Below are 15,767 nucleotides of genomic sequence, written 5' to 3' on the forward strand. Positions count from 1 at the left end.
AGTCCTAGGCTTCCCCAGCTCCGCTGCCCTTTGATGCCTGTGTATGTGTATATAAGAAGACTTCTCTGCCTGAGCTGCCAGGTGAGGGCTCTGTCCTACCAGGCTTGCACAAGTGACAGGTGACTAACCAGTTTTCAATGAGCACAGGCTCCCCACCCTCCACCCCACCCCCACCCCCACGGCAGAAAGCCACACCCTCTTCACCTGGCCCTGGTCTGCATATCTGTCCTGAGACTCACAGGAGAGGGCTACACCAAGACCAGATAAACAAAGAACTGCCCTCTTCAAATCTATAATTTGCTGTTGTTTATTTGTTGTCAGTTCCCATGCTAAATTTGTTTTTTTCCCTTCTCTTCTCTTCCCTTCCCTTTTTTCTTAAACTGCTTTCAAAACAGGGTTTCAGGTTTTAGCCCAAGCTGGAACTTACTATGTAGCCCAGACTACTTTCAAAGACATGGCAATCCTGCTTCATCTGTCTGAGTTCTGGGCCACTATACCTGTCCCAGATTAATCGTGTTTAATCTCAATGCTCAGATACAAAGGCTCTGCCCATTTCTGGGATTGAAGGGTCTCTCCTGTGGGTGCCCAGGACCTTTGTCTATTTGTCCCAATGGGCAGGCTTTCCTTTAAGCATACTGGATCCCAGAGGGTCCCCACAAGAGGGAGGGGCGTCTACCTGCTTATCAGCACGTGCACATACCAACCAGGCTTTACCCAGGCCCCTTCCCTGCCCCTCCCCAGGCCTCCCAGGCCTCCGTAGGCAGGTGGACCCTGGTTCTTCCTTCTCTGTTCAACCATTTCCCAGCTCTACCAGGTTTCACCCTCCTATTACACACTCACCAATAAATAAGTAGGTGGTGGCACACGCCTACAGTCCCAGCACTCAGAAGGCAGAGGCAGGAGGATCTCTGAGTCCAAGCCCAGCCTGGTCTACAGGGCTTTCTTTATGTGTGCTAATAATAGGAGCCCTCTTTTATTAGCATTGTGGTACCCCCCTTATGGACAGTGACATAACAAATAGTTGTGGTTTGTCCTCTGAGGGAGCCAGGGAGATCATTATTATTCCACTTTTGCTTTATTACAATTAATTAATTTTTAAAAAGACATGTGGCCCGAGACTCATTATGTAGTCTAGGTTGGTCTTAAACTCACAGAGATCCGCATGCTTCTCCCCCGAGGGCTTGGGTTTACATTCACAGGGTCACACAGACTCTGACCCAAACCGCCAGCTACCCTGTCCCTCCACCAGGGCAGAGCCATGCTTTTCCATGGGTGACCCGGCAGCATTGAGCACCAGCCAACTGCCTGGGAAAAGTCATGAGTTTCAACACCGCTGTCCAGTACAGCAGGAGACAGAGGAGGTGCCTCCCACCCCCAGCAGCACAACAGGTAGGGACCATGGCTCCCCACCCAGCATCTCCCCCATACCCACAGCCTGACTTACTTCTCCAGCATGGACATGACGATTGGAGGAAGCACCAGAATGGGCATAGGCAGAACCACACGTGTCAGAGCTGTCTCCAGCAGGGCCTGCGGATGGGGACAGGCTGGGGTGAGTGGAGAGCATCCGCGAGGGAAGCAAATCCCACCCCAAGTGTGAGGTGTGTGCACTGCTGCTCAGCACATCTGGCAGCCTGGGCTCGCTCACAGCAGTGCTCACAGAGCTGGATTCCAGACAACAGAATACACTGCTCCACCCTCCCTCACTGAGCCTCTGAGAAGAGCAGATTCTCTGCATGGGGGAAGGGCAGCCTCCCCAACCTGGGATGTAGAGGGATCAGGGGTTGGGGAAGTGGTACACAGAGGGCCTAAGATGCTGTCAAAACAAAGCTAGAACAAACTGCTGGGGCCTGCAGAGCCAGGGGGGTTCCCAGGCTGAGTGAAGCTGTGGGATACTTTTTAAAAAATACATCCCTTAAAGACAAAGATATGTAAGAGCTTTGTCTCCTGGCTCTAAGTCTTTTTAATTCTTTTCTTTCTGTATCCCCAGGCTGGCCTTGAACTATGTAGCTGAGAATGGTCTTGACCTTAAACTCGTTTGCCTTTCCTTCCTAAGTACCGAGATTACAGGCATGAACTACCACCCCTCAGTTTATGTGGTACTGGGGATCAAACTCAGGGCTTTGCGTGTGCTAGGTAAGAGCTCTTCCAGCTGAGCTACAGCCGTGGTGAGAAAAGGCCAGCTTTGTAAGGGGCTCAAGCTTCAGCTGAGTATGTTCCAGGTCCAAAGGAGATCTGCCCTGGCGTGGGCTTAGGATTCCATGGGATCGTGGGAGACATAGCTTGAGGCCCAGCTAAGGGGCCATTTGTGTTTGGACAGCCACTGCCCAGAGTCCCTTTGAATCATGGGCTCCTGCTCTTAGAGGAATGCTCAGGAATGTCTCACAGCTCATAGATCCTCAAGTCTCTCCGATGAGACAGAGATAGACCAAACCTGGTTGAATGAAGCCCGGGGCTGCAGAGGAGCTGGGTCACCTGCCCAGATGGCCTTGTCACCTCTACCGTCCTCACAGGGCACCATGAAAGGGTGGGGCTGGGATAGAGTAGGGCAGATAATGAGGCACTGGGGCTGATAGCAACCCTCAGGAAGGGGGTCTTCTCAGGTTTCAGAACGGAGCCTGTGGGCAGGATGTGAAGGCTAAAGCCAGGGCAGGGGACAAAGAGTGTACTGCTGGTATGACATTCAGCCCTGGCCCTTACAGGATCTAAATGGGCCCTGACTTGCCCTGAGATGGATGAAGAAGGAAGAAAAGCTCAGAGGCTTATCAACAAGGTCTCTGCTGAGCAACAGACACTGGTACATGTGTGATGCTCTACCCCCTCATGCCTGCCCCTTTGTTTCATTCCCATGCCTCACAGGCTAGAGCTCAGAACAGCAGGACAAGCCACCAACCACCATCAACAGCAAGGCTGAGAGAGCATAGGACATGTATACTGGGGTGTGTGTGTGTGTGTGTGTGTGTGTGTGTGTGTGTGTGTGTGTAAAACACAAGAGCTATAGTGGGCAGGGCCAGTGAAGAGGGCCTTATAAGTAACCATTTGCAGGAGCCATGGCATCTTCCACAGCCTGAAGCTCCAGTGTTCACAGTACTGTTGCTCCCAGAGAGGTAGCAGCCCTCATACCACTGCCTGCAGCTTCCCATTCACAACCCACAAAGTTGCGAAGGCCTAGGGCATGGAGAGAAAGCCCTGGGGAGGCTCCTCTGCCCTCTCCAATTAACACCTCTGAGGAAGAGCTGGGTCCTGAGGGGCTGGGATAAAAAAAAAATGGGGACATTTCACAGTGGAGACAAGAGGGAGGAGGTTGGAGAACAGTGAAGGACCATCCAGAAGAACAAGCCTGGCAGGGAGCAGACTCTGAGGCCAAGGGCTCTCACAGATGAGCGATGGCAACTGGAACGAGGAGGAGACAGCTAGAGAAGCAAGCCAAGGTCCTGTGACCAGAAGACCTCAAGGAACATACAAGCTATGCTCGGGCGCATCGATCCATTTGTGCAGGGCTTAGCCCCTGGGAAACCCACGTGTCTGGCTGCAATCTTTGAGGAGCCCACGAGGTTGCCATCAGCATCCAGGACATCAATTCCTTCCTCTAACTCCCCATATCGCATCAGGACCACGTTGCAGATATTGGCACTGGCTGGAGAGAGGAATACAGAGAGGGGTAGTGAGGCACGGATGGCTTCCCACCTGGCTCCACCTCCAGACATGGTTCCCCAACCCCCAAGAGCTCTGTGAATCCAGAAAGGTAGAGTCCTCTATTTTGCTTTCAGCCGGGGCAAAAGATCCTAAGGCCCTTTGAGACCCTGGAAGCATAGACCAAAAAAAGTAGCAGGTGGAAATATGGCGAAGGCTTTGGGAGTTGCCACCTATAGAGGGCGCTGCTCGCCTCTTCTGGGGCCAGTCTCCAGGCAGGGGAAGCAGATGTGTAGACAGACAGAGAGAGAGAGAGCTCTCTGGCCCTAAGATGCATCCCCCTGGGGCCTGATGTTCTACCACCAGCAACTCTGTCCCTTAGCTACATAAAATGCTTTTAAATGCCACTCCCCAAATTCAGTCCTGCATGTCTCTCGAAAGCCAACCAAGAGACAGGCATCCACAACAGCAGGTGACAGACAGAGCAGACCTCGGTGCCTACCCGCCCTGCACCCATCATATGCACAGGACACAAGCTCAGAGAGCAAGCGTGACTTAACTGAAGTCACACAGCAAAGTGGAACAGAGTGGAAAGGTTTCAGCGCCTGAACCTCAGGTACCCAAGACGGGATCTGGGGGGAGCACGCAGAGTCTTCCTGAGCTTCACCTGCTCCACTTGGCCACACCCCTCCCTAGTCTCAGCTGAGATCTTAGGGACCTAAGGCCGATAGGAGGTTCCTGGATCCTTAGAGAAGCACTAGATGAAGGTGGCTGGTACAGTTGCCCTGATCCCCTTCACAGGGACGTGCAGGCCAGGCCCATGCCGCTGTACTGATATAGATCTGGCCTGAAGTCCTCCAGCCCTGCTTCATGATGGAAATGGGGAGACTTGGGGGTGGTAGGTGGGTGGTGGGAAATGTGGTGGGGGGGGTGACAAATGCAGAGCCTGCCTGCTCCACTCCTCCCCCCAAAGCGCCTTGCTGTGTTTAAAGTTTTAATTTTTGCTAATTAATGTCAATTAATTTTGTATAATGAGTGTTTAATTTTGGGGAGTGTGTGAGCCTGGGAGCGACTGCAGTTCTGGGCTGTGAACGCTGATTAGCATCAACACCTGCTGCTTCCCCCTCTCCAGTGGGGGGGCACCCGGGTTTGGGGAGCTGGAGGGTGGTGAGGCTCAGTGGGCAAGTGGAGTGGGAGGGAGCCCACAGATGCTCCTGGGACCTGAGCCAAGGGCTGGGGAGCCCAGCAGTGCAGGGTGTTCACAGCTGGGGGACAGGATTCTGCAGGTGAAGGCTGGGCTGGGAACCAGGGCTCTCTGAGACTCACTGTCCTATTGTAATCAAGTAGGGAGGTGGAATCAGCCGAGGCGAAGACCAGGAGGCACTGCAGTCTTTGGAGAGGGAAAGCCGGAGAGCAAACAAGCTCTGAAATGTATTTCGAGCGCATATGCTATCTTTGAGTGTCTCCACTGTTTCCACACGATGCTGATCAACACTCACCATGGCAGACTTTCTGTGGCAAGGACTCGAGCCTCTGACTCCTGTCCCCACAGTACACACATTTCAACCAGGGGCCACGTGGGGAGAACGTTCTTTATTATTCATAGTTTGGGGGTTGGGGTGGGGCCATTACTGGCACATGGCTGGCAGAGACAGTGAGGCTGTGAAACACGGCCTCTTACCTGGCCCCAAAGTCAATAGTGCCTCGACAGAGACACTCACACCCTGGTTTGTTTTGAGATAGGGTCTCTCCATGTAGCCCAGACCATTCTCAAACTGGCCATTCTCCTGCCTAAGCCTCCAGAATGCAGTTTCCACAACGTCTGAGAAATCCTTGCCTTAACCACATCTAAAGGCAGAATTAGGAAGGAGGGTCTGAGGTAAAGACTTGGGGTGAGAGGGTAGGCCATGGAAGATGATGGGCAAGGTGCATGGGTTTGGGGCTTCTTGCTTGGGATTCATTCCCAACTTTCTCTCTCTCTCTCTCTCTCTCTCTCTCTCTCTCTCTCTCTCTCTCTCTCTCTCTCTCTCTCTCTCTCTCTCTCTCTCTCTCTCTCTCTCTCTTTTACTTGGTCTCAAAGGCGAGCTCCTGATAGACCTGGATTGCTCAGGACCCATCAGGCCTCTTAGATGGCCTTGGGAAGCAGTTCCTGGCCTCTGTTGGTGACCTGCCCTCTAGTGGCCTCAGAGATACTCTGCAACCCCTTTGGCCTTTGGGCTGTCAGGCCCTGCGTTCTGAAAAGACGTGAGTGACTGAGTGGGAAAGTAGGGTTTTCTGTCTGAAAGGGTGGACCCCTACCCTCAAGAATGCCTTCCATTTCCAGCACTACTGTTCCGGCCAAGGTGGCACAACTGCGATCCCCAAGTAGGAGACAGTGAGTCCTGTCCCTCCTGCTGGGCATTCCCAGTACTGCACTCAGGGTCTCCAGGAGATGTCAGGAGACAGGCTACACTCACACTGAATGCCAGACTCTGTACCCACCAGGTCAGGAAGGCAGGAGGAAGCTCAAATGACTCCAGGCCCCACTGTGTGTGTTTACATAGAACAGGGGGCTGATGAGAGTGGGGGGGCAGGCCTTGAAGGTGACGGACAGTGGGCCAGTCAGGAGCAGGGTGCCAACTGACTTTCTCTCCAGTTTCCAAGTGTGGATGTAAGGATCGCAGGACAGAGAACTACATGTGAGACAACAACAACAACAACAACAACAACAAAAAGTACAACCAGGAGTGGTGACGTGGACCTGATATTCTAACACTCCAGAGGGAAGCAGAGGCAGGAGGATGATAAAAGCTCAAAGTTATCAACAGTTACAAACTGAGTTCCAAACCAGCTGGGGCTAGACGAGGTCCTGTGTTAACCCTTCAAAGGTCACACAAGAAAGTGATGACCCAGACTGCATTTGTCTCTCACCAAGTCTCTCCAGGATGTCACTGGAGAACAATGGCTCTGTCATTTAAGCTACCTTGATGGAAAAAAAAGGGATAACTAACATCAAAGTAAAAACAGCCCCCACCAGGGACAGCATTCTTTGACATGATTGGCTATGCAGATGACATGTGCCGTTTAATCTTCTCTGTTGCCCCTACACTCTAGTTACAACCAGCCCTAGAAGAAATCATCCCCTGTAACAAGTAAGATGGATGTCCCATGCAGGGACTGCACTTCAACTGCTTCATCTGGGCCATTCAATTTTTCCATTTCCCCCCAGAGACCTTCCCAGATCTCTCCTACCCCATTCCAGAGAGAGAGAGAGAGAGAGAGAGAGAGAGAGCACGCACATGGGTCTCCCTTTTGACACACCAACAGATCTATCATCGACAATATCAGCAGGTTAATTAAGCAGTCTATTAGTGATAATGTTACAAAAACTGGCACATTTTCAACTCAGATCGACACCATTCAAGACTCAGGCATGACTGACACCGGAGCAACAATACGGGGAGACATCATGAACTGGGGGAGGGAATGACAAAAGCACTCTTGACTGCCACAGATGTTCTTGCATGAACCCACTGCCATGCAAAACCGTGCAGACAGTGAAGGGCTGACGCAGCAGCATCCAGAGTCAAAGGGACAATGTGAGAGACAGACGGACAAAGGGACAATGTGAGAGACAGACGGAGCAGCTTCCTCTCTGAGAAGCCCACCTCTGAGCTCGCACAGGACAAGAGATCAGCAGGGCCAGGACAGGCAGCACACACCTGTCTCAGAAGCTGGCCGCTGGGAAGGCAGGCGCATCAGCCCGTGCAGGAGGAGGACTGTTCAAACATGCCCAGGAAGAGCCAGAGGCCACAGACTTGGGGGAAACGAGATTCCATAACTCCTCAGCTCTGAAATGCATTTTTCCCACATCTTAATATCCTAAAAGTTATGATGTGTGGGGCTGGGGTGATGGTACAGTTGGTAATGTGCTTGCACAGGGTTGGCCTCAGTTCAACCCCCAGAGCCCTTATAAAAAGCTATGTGTGGTAGTACATGCCTGAACCCCCAATGCTGAGGAGATGGAGACAGGAGGATACCTATGGCTTGCTGGCCAGTCTCACTAACCTAATAGCTGAACACTAGATGTTAGTGAGCAACTCTGATTCAAAGTACAAGGTATGGACATGTGAGATGGCTCAGTGGGTAAGGCACCTGCCGCCAAGGCTAACAACCTGAGTTAAGTCCCTGGAGTCTTCATGGTGGAAGGAAAGGGCCAGTCCCTACACACTGTCCTTGGCCCTCCACACAGGTGCTGTAGCACATGAGTTTACAACACACACACACACACACACACACACACACACACACACACACACAATCATAATGGCTGTCAGGGAGCAGGGGCATCTTGTCTGCTACCCAGCATAATTGACAGGACCCCTGTGGATTTAACGACGGGTATGAAGATCGCTTCATTCAGCTGTCACCTCAGCCGACCACAGCAATCCACACAGAACTTGAGCTCAAACTTAGATTCCTAATTGTTGCCTGAAACATCTTTTTTAAAACTTACACTATAATGGTGCACGGACACGAAAAGTTATTGTACATGCAGAAGATCGTCTGCCAGATACCAGGCAATGCAATTAAAGGCAGTAGAAATTGCCAAACCATAGATAGCTACCCTAAAGAAATGCTTGCCCATATGCACAAAGAGACATTTACAAGGATGTTAATTATAGTGCTGTTTGTAAGAGCAAATAATTAAAAACAAGCTAAATGTCCACCATTAGGGAACTCACACTGGACTCTCTCCAAAACAAATCGTGATGGGAAGAAAGCTATTGAGAGCAGGCAGGTGACTGTGTCAAGCCTTGTCATTGATAGAGCCAAGTGCACATGTGCATAAGCACACAGGTAATGTTTGAGAAGACACCTGTCTCCTAGAGCGGCCCAGAGAGGAAAGAATGCAGTTTGAGACTTGGGGCCTGTTTTGAGAGACTTCTATATCTTCTACACTAAATGTTTCTATACTATTTAAATTTTACAATGAGAATGCAATTATGTTTTATTTACCTAAGAAGCCATCTTAGAAATATGGAAGTCTCCAGGTATACCAGTGATGCTTTAAGTCCCAGCGCTTGGGAGGCAGAGGCAGGAGGATCTCTGTGGGCTTGGGGCCAGCCTGGTCTATATAATGAGTTCCAGGACAACCAGGTCTACATAGTAAAACCCTGTCTCACAAAGGAAAACATAAAAACAAAACAAAACCAAAATAAAAGAACCCCAACTTTTTTAAAAACAAAAAAATTAATTAAAAAAGGAAAGATGGACATTAAGGTCTAATTTTAACCCATATTATGAGTGAGAAACTGGGGAAATATATTGGTTAAATATGATAAACAAAAGTCTGCTTATATAAAACTATGGGAGCTGGGCAGTGGTAGCGCATGCCTTTAATCCCAGCCCTTGGGAGGCAGAGTCAGGTGGATTTCTGAGTTCGAGGCCAGGCTGGTCTACAGAGTGAGTTCTAAGATAGCCAGGGCTATACAGAGAAACCCTGTCTCAAAAAAATTAAATTAAATTAAACTATGGGGAGGGTGAAGGTTACTGAAGCTATTTCACCCCCCAAAATTCACCCAATAGATGTCCCATGTCAGTGATTAGAAAGAGACACAAGACCCAAACCCTAGCTAGTGAGGAATGTCTTTGGGGATTCTATGAAAGGTCTCCTCCCATCCAACAGGTAACAGAAAAAGAGTCAGAGCCTCTAGTCCTCTGAGCCCAGAAGGACTGAGATGTGACGCCTGGAGCTGCAGCTGCCACACTGATGACGAGAGGTCTAGTCTGAAGAAGCTCACAGAGCAGTGGGCAGAGACAAGGTGGAAAGGCAGCAGGGCTGGGGTGTCTCATCTGAGATGCACTCTGAGGAAAGCAATAAGTTCTTACTTCAGCTACTCTGACTTCAGCCTCAATCATCCATACCCATCCAGCCCCAAACAGAATTGAGTTTTAAAATTTATTAAGAAAAGGAGCTGGGGAAATACTCAGCTGAACAAATGCTTGTTATGTAGGACCTGAGTTCCAGCCCAGAACTCATGTAAAAAGTGTGAACTTGTAATCTCAGAAACAGGTGGATCCCTGGGGCTTGCCACTCAGCTGGCCAAGTAGCCTACCTAGTAAATTCCAGACCAGTGAGATACTGTCTCCAAAGGGGAAGAGATGGAGGGGAAGGATGCTACAGACATGGCTCAGTGGTTAAGAGCACTTACTGTTCTTGCAGAAGACCTGAGTTCAGTTCCCTGCACCCACATTTGGTAAAGCCACCTGTAACTCTTGCTCAGGGAGATCTGACACCCAGCCCTCAGCCAGCATTGCACTCATGTGCAGTGTACATATGTGTATGTATGCACACACTGTCTTAGTCACTGTTCTATTGCTATAAAGAGATATCGTGACCAAAACAACTCTTGTAAAGGAATGCATTTGGTTGGGGCTGGCTCACAGTTTCAGAGGGTTTGTCCATTATCATCACAGTGGGAAGCATGGCAGCTTGCACACACTGGAGCAGTACTGAGCGTTGCAAACCCTGATCCACAGGCAGAGAGGACAAGAGAGAGCCACACTGGGCCTGGCTCAGACTTTTGAAACCACCCCCTCTAACAAGGTCACACCTTCTAATCCTTCCAAACAGTCCATCAACTGGGGACCAAACATGCAAATACATGACCTCACCAGGCATTCTAAATCAAACCACCACCACCAACACACACACACACACACACACACACACACACACACACACACACACACACATACACACTAAGAAAAAGATCCAGTGGTCAAAATCACAGAAAAAATGAAAGACTAACAGTTTTATGAAATGAAATATAAAAAACTTGATAAACATGAACTCAGTCTTATGAATAGTCAAAGACAGACTTCTGAATCTAAGAAAAAAATCAATTTGCAAGAGCTCTTTATATTTTGGAAGCTAATCCTCATTGGTCAAATGGTTTGCAAATGGCTGTTGCTGGACTGTGGTCTGGCCCTCCCACTTTGTGGATGGTATCGTCTGTCACACAGTTTAATATGTCCTGAAATAAGCAATCTTTCCCTTCTCCCAGTACTTTCTGTACCATTAAGAAATTGCTGTTGTTCATCTTTATTTTTCTTCAAAAAAATTTAAAATGTTTACTTTTCACAGTTAGGTCTGTAATCTGCCTTGGAATTTATTTTTGTATATGAAATTCAGATCACCCCATTTCTCCTATCTGAAGACCCACGTGTCTAATAAACTTAAGAACATTCTCAACTATACTAGGATTTAAAAGGAAAAATAAGTCAATGAAAGTGAGAGATAGCAGCTGGGCCTGAGAATGTCATCTTAGTTTATGAGACAGACAGAGGTAGGGAGATCAACATAAGCCCAGCCTAATAGGCCACATAGCTTCAGAGAAAAAACCAAATGGTGGACTGGGGAGACGGCTCAGAGGCTAAGAGCATTTGCTGCTTTTGCAGCTTGGTCCCCAGCATCTACATCAGATACCTGAAACTCTAACTCTCTGGCCTCTGCAGGTACCCACACACACACACATGTGCACACACACACAAACATGTGCACACACACACAATTAAAAACAAGAAGTAACTCTTACAAAATCAAAGTGTGCATGCGCATGTGAGAAGAGACTTCTTCAGATGGACACAAATGTAAACGGTGCTGACTGTTGAGAGGTATTCAAGAGGACACAGGACACGGGAGAACAGAAATTCAGGCCTTGTGGATCTGAAAACCTGCATTTGGTCTGGCAGGATCTTACAAAGCCAGAAACACTCTAACACACCCCTTCCATCTCTAGCTGCAGCTCCTAGATTCTCTACACAGCCATGCCGCTGAGATTCAGTCCAAGGCAGAGCCCAGATCTGCATGTTCTCAAGCTCCCTGGGCAGACACTCTACTGATGAAGGTTTTCAAAGCCCAGTCCATTCCTGTGCACGTGGACAGATTGCATGGGAGTGTGTGCCCAGCTGTACAGCGAAGAAGGAAACAGTCCCAAGGGATCCACTGTGGACAGTCACAGGGGAGGCCCCCCAGTGGCAGCTGAAATGGGTGTGTGTGTATTAACACAGAGAAATATCAAATCCATAGTGAATAGCAAGCTTCTGAAAAACAAGCAAAAGGCTGCCGAGATGGCTCCGTGGGTAAAGGCACCATTACCAAGCCTGGGCAGCTGAGTTCAGTCCCTGGGACCTACACAGTGAAAGAAAAGAACCAGTCCTGAAAGTTGTCTACTAACCTCTGATCATGAATCCACAGCAACACAGCACAGCCACAGCTATGCGAGCACATGTGTGCATGCACACACACACACACACACACACACACGCTGGGGCGGGGGGAGAGAGGGAGAGGGAAAGAGAGGTGGGGAGGGAGAGGGAACCAAAACGAGACAAACATTAAAACCCGTGGTGGTTTGAATGAGACTGACCCTCATAAATCCATATGCTTCCCCAGTTAGTGGAACTGTTTGGGAAGGATTAGGATGTGTGGCCTCATTGGAGAAGGTGTGTCATAGGGATGGGCTTTAAAAAAAGACACTGCCATTCCCAATGTTTTCTGTTTCCTGCTTGCTGCTTGAGATGTGAGCTCTCAGCAGTGCCTGCTGCCATCACAGACTAACCCTCTAAAACCATTAAACACGTCCTTTTATAAGTCGTCTTGGTCGTGGTATTCCATCACTGCAATAGAAAAGTAATTAATAAAAGCATACCAGTCCACATAAGAATTTTAAAACGCACACAGACTGGAGGTGGTTCAAGCTATACAGTGCCTCGTAAGCTTGAGGATCTGAATTTACTTCCCAGAACCTATGTAAAAAATAAATAAAAACAAACAACAACAACAAGAAGACCTATATGTGAGTGTGTGTGCTTACAACCCCAGCACTGAGGAAGCAGAGGTTGAAGGATCTCTGTAGCTCCCTGAACAGCATGCACACAAAGGTCATAAACGGTGGAAGTGACCATGTCTGGAGCATACGCCTATCTAGGATCTAGACATCTGAATGGGCAGGGCCTGCTGATGGCAGGCAGTGGCCTTGGAGATCATCACCAAGCAGGTGGAGGGACAAGGGCTTTAAGTGTTTCTAACCTTTCTGTTACCTCAATGGATTTTTTTATTTGAAATATTTCATACTTTATTATTAATTCACTTAATTTAACTTCTTGAGATAGGATCTTGCTATATATCCCAGAATGCCCTAGGCTTGAACTGTAGCCCAGGCTGGCCCCAGACTCGTGACCCTCCTGGCTTTGCCTCCCAGGATAAGACAATAGGTATGGGCTAGCATGCCTGGCTACAGTATTTCAAAGTTGGAAAAAAAAGTTGCCATGGAAAGAATAAGTGTGGCTGGATCCCATTGGAAAGGAGCAAGTTAAAATTTTATGACTTTCATTGAAGAGTTCCAAAATTTGCCCAGTGTAGTGGTATATGTCTTGGAAGTCAGCTAAGTCCTTCCCAGTTTAATAGTGAATTCAAGGCATGGACTGCGACAGACACTATCTCAAACAAACAAGCAAAATACCTACTGTGTTTATGTTTTAGGATCCCATTGAACTTAATTGCATTTAAATGTATATAATGAATTAACATAGATTCATACACTTCTGCTATTGTTTTTGCTTTGAGATAGAGCTAGCCCAGGCTACCTTGCTCAGTAGCCAAGGATCCTCCTGCCTCCACCTTCCTTTTCCTGGGGATATTAACAGACACCACCATGCCTACTTTGATTTGTAAACTTTTAGCTGTTTACTTAACCTTGGAAGGACACAAACAAGCTTGTGTCTGGAAACAGGGTTTATATTATATGTCAATTATATATAATCAGGAAAAAGTCTTTTTCATATAAATAAACCAATTACTGTAGCAGCAGCAGAAAGCAGCAACCATATGTAGCTCCAGACAGACTTGGTCAAAGTTCTCCCAAATTCCACTTCGTCACCTTCAAGGAGGGTCAGACAAACTTGCCCCATGCCCTCGTCCCTCCTCTATCCCTTCTTGGGATCATACAGCACACACAGTGTACATGTGTCATGTATACTAGTTACCTGTCTTGCTGTGACAAAATACCCCAAGAAACAACTTAAGGAAGAAAGGGTTTACTCTGTCTTACAGTTCCAAGGGATACAGTCCATCATGGTGGTTACAGCAGGAGGTAACTTTATATCCAGTCAGAAACCAAAGGTCAATGCATGCTTTGGGTACTCTGCTTGCTTTCTCATTTTTCATAGCCAGTGGCTCTGTATTGGATTTTCCCATCTCAATTAACTTAATCTGGATAATCCCTCCCAAGCATGCCCAGAGGCGAGTCTCTGGTGATTCTAGGCCCTGTTAGGTTGACAATCAATATTAACCATCACAGCATGGTAAACAATTCAAACTGCATAAAAAGTTAGATAATCAAACAGTAGTCTCCTATGACCCCTGGCCTTTAGCTTCATCCTCCCTTCAGAGACAGCTACCATAGCCAGGCTCTCAGACCAAGCAGCAGGGAACCTGCACGTTTGCAGGCACACACATATACACATTACCACTTTGGCCAACTCATATACTCTCTCATCAATAGCAGGGCACTGTCCTTCTTGGAACACAGCCCCTCTCAGAACACAGTCCCTCTGTCTTTGGAGGAGCAATGCTCACCAAACAGGCACATTGACCTTAATATTTGCTTAATTTCACAGCATGTTCCAATACTACATCTGAGAGGCAGCTCTAAATGGCCCAGATTTTCTTTTAAATAGCTTGAGAATCAGGGGAAAGTTTCACAGCCCATACTGAAGTGTCACCGACTCAGGACTGGAAATTTCTAAACTGAAAAAAAAAATCAGTTTGTACAAACTAGGTATAGCTAACTCTGAAGTTTGGCATTTCTACCCATAAAATTCCTGCTGAGGAAGCTGCGGGGAGACAGTCAGTAATGACCTTGCTGTGTAAACTCAGGCCCTAAACTCAATCACTAGTGCCCATGGGGAAAGCTGGGTGTGATAGGGCGTGCTGGTAATTCTAGTGCCAGAGAGATAGAGACAGGAGGATCCCTAGAGCTGTCTAGGAGAGAGAGAGAGAGAGAGAGAGAGAGAACACACAATAACACAAGATTCTTACTAAGATACCCCTCTTTTGAGTATGTTAGAAGTGAGGCACTGACACATCTAAAAGCTTCCTTAGCCCACCAATTCCCATGATGGAGGCTGCAGTGGCTTCCCAGATGATGGATGAGTAAGGCTTAAATCCTAAGCTCCTATCCAGGGCTCCAAGGTGCCATCTCCTTGCCCTGTAGCTGCCCAGCCCCTCTTGCCTTCATTGCCCTTCTCGCCAAGCCTACTGCCTCTCTGCCTTCTGTCTCCAGATCTCTCTACCTACTGGGTTTTAGGAACGGTCAAATCTCTTGAGTTAGAAAGCTATTTGTTCAGTTAAATTTACTGAGCACCTACAGAATGCCAGGACTTAGGCAAGTTGCCCAGGAAGTGGCGACTTAGTCACAGGTGAGTATTCCTCATTGCTTTCTGGGTCAGGCCTCTCAGGAGCCACATTCCTAAACTCAGGGGTCACTCATCTCATCTCAATGACAATGGCTTTGTCAGAAGGTCCCACCATCCTTGCCAGGCTCACAGTGTCAGAGCCACTCTGGATACCAACTCCTTCATTCAGTGACACAACTGAAACCAGCACGAGCCACACACCACAGGGTGGACCTGTTCAGGATGACCTGGTCTGAACGGAGCACATGCGACCCCTCTGACCTCCAGTATGTCACCGCAAGTCCCTCAGTAAGTCAGGACGAGGCCCCTTACTGCTTGTGTGACTACGTGATGTGTATTCATAAGTGTGGATGTGTATATCTCTGTGTGCTTGCAGAGACCATAGGACAACCTCAGGTGTCATCCTCAGACGTTCCATCCACCTCCTTTGAGACAAGCAATCTCATTGTCCGGGAACTCACCGATTAGGCTAGGCTGCCTGGCCAGCTTCCTGTTTGCCTCCCTAGTACTGGGATTACAGGCACAGGCTGCTAGGCCTGGAGTTTTTACATAAGTTGGGGTGCTCTGAATCTCTGTCCCTCGGCCACACATTCCTCTGATGGAGAAGTCAGTGGATGGTCCTCTTCAAATGGAACACATACTTCCTAAAACATCGGCGGATTAAGTTAAAT

General features: G+C 48.4%; 1 protein-coding gene across 3 annotated transcripts in view; it reads right to left on the minus strand.

Moving 5' to 3' along the window:
• Positions 1-15,767, minus strand: part of Sfxn5 (sideroflexin 5) — a 120,434-nt gene that overhangs the window by 20,270 nt on the left and 84,397 nt on the right. For all 3 annotated transcript variants that reach the window (XM_006506816.4, XM_030255684.1, NM_178639.4), the window contains 2 exons: positions 3,522-3,637; positions 1,445-1,530 (listed from right to left, as the gene is read on the minus strand). In XM_006506816.4, the coding sequence (XP_006506879.1) occupies positions 1,445-1,530; positions 3,522-3,637 (202 nt within the window). The remainder of the gene's footprint in view (positions 1-1,444; positions 1,531-3,521; positions 3,638-15,767) is intronic.

The sequence above is a fragment of the Mus musculus genome, chromosome 6, assembly GCF_000001635.26.
Source record: "Mus musculus strain C57BL/6J chromosome 6, GRCm38.p6 C57BL/6J".
Lineage (NCBI taxonomy): Eukaryota > Metazoa > Chordata > Mammalia > Rodentia > Muridae > Mus > Mus musculus.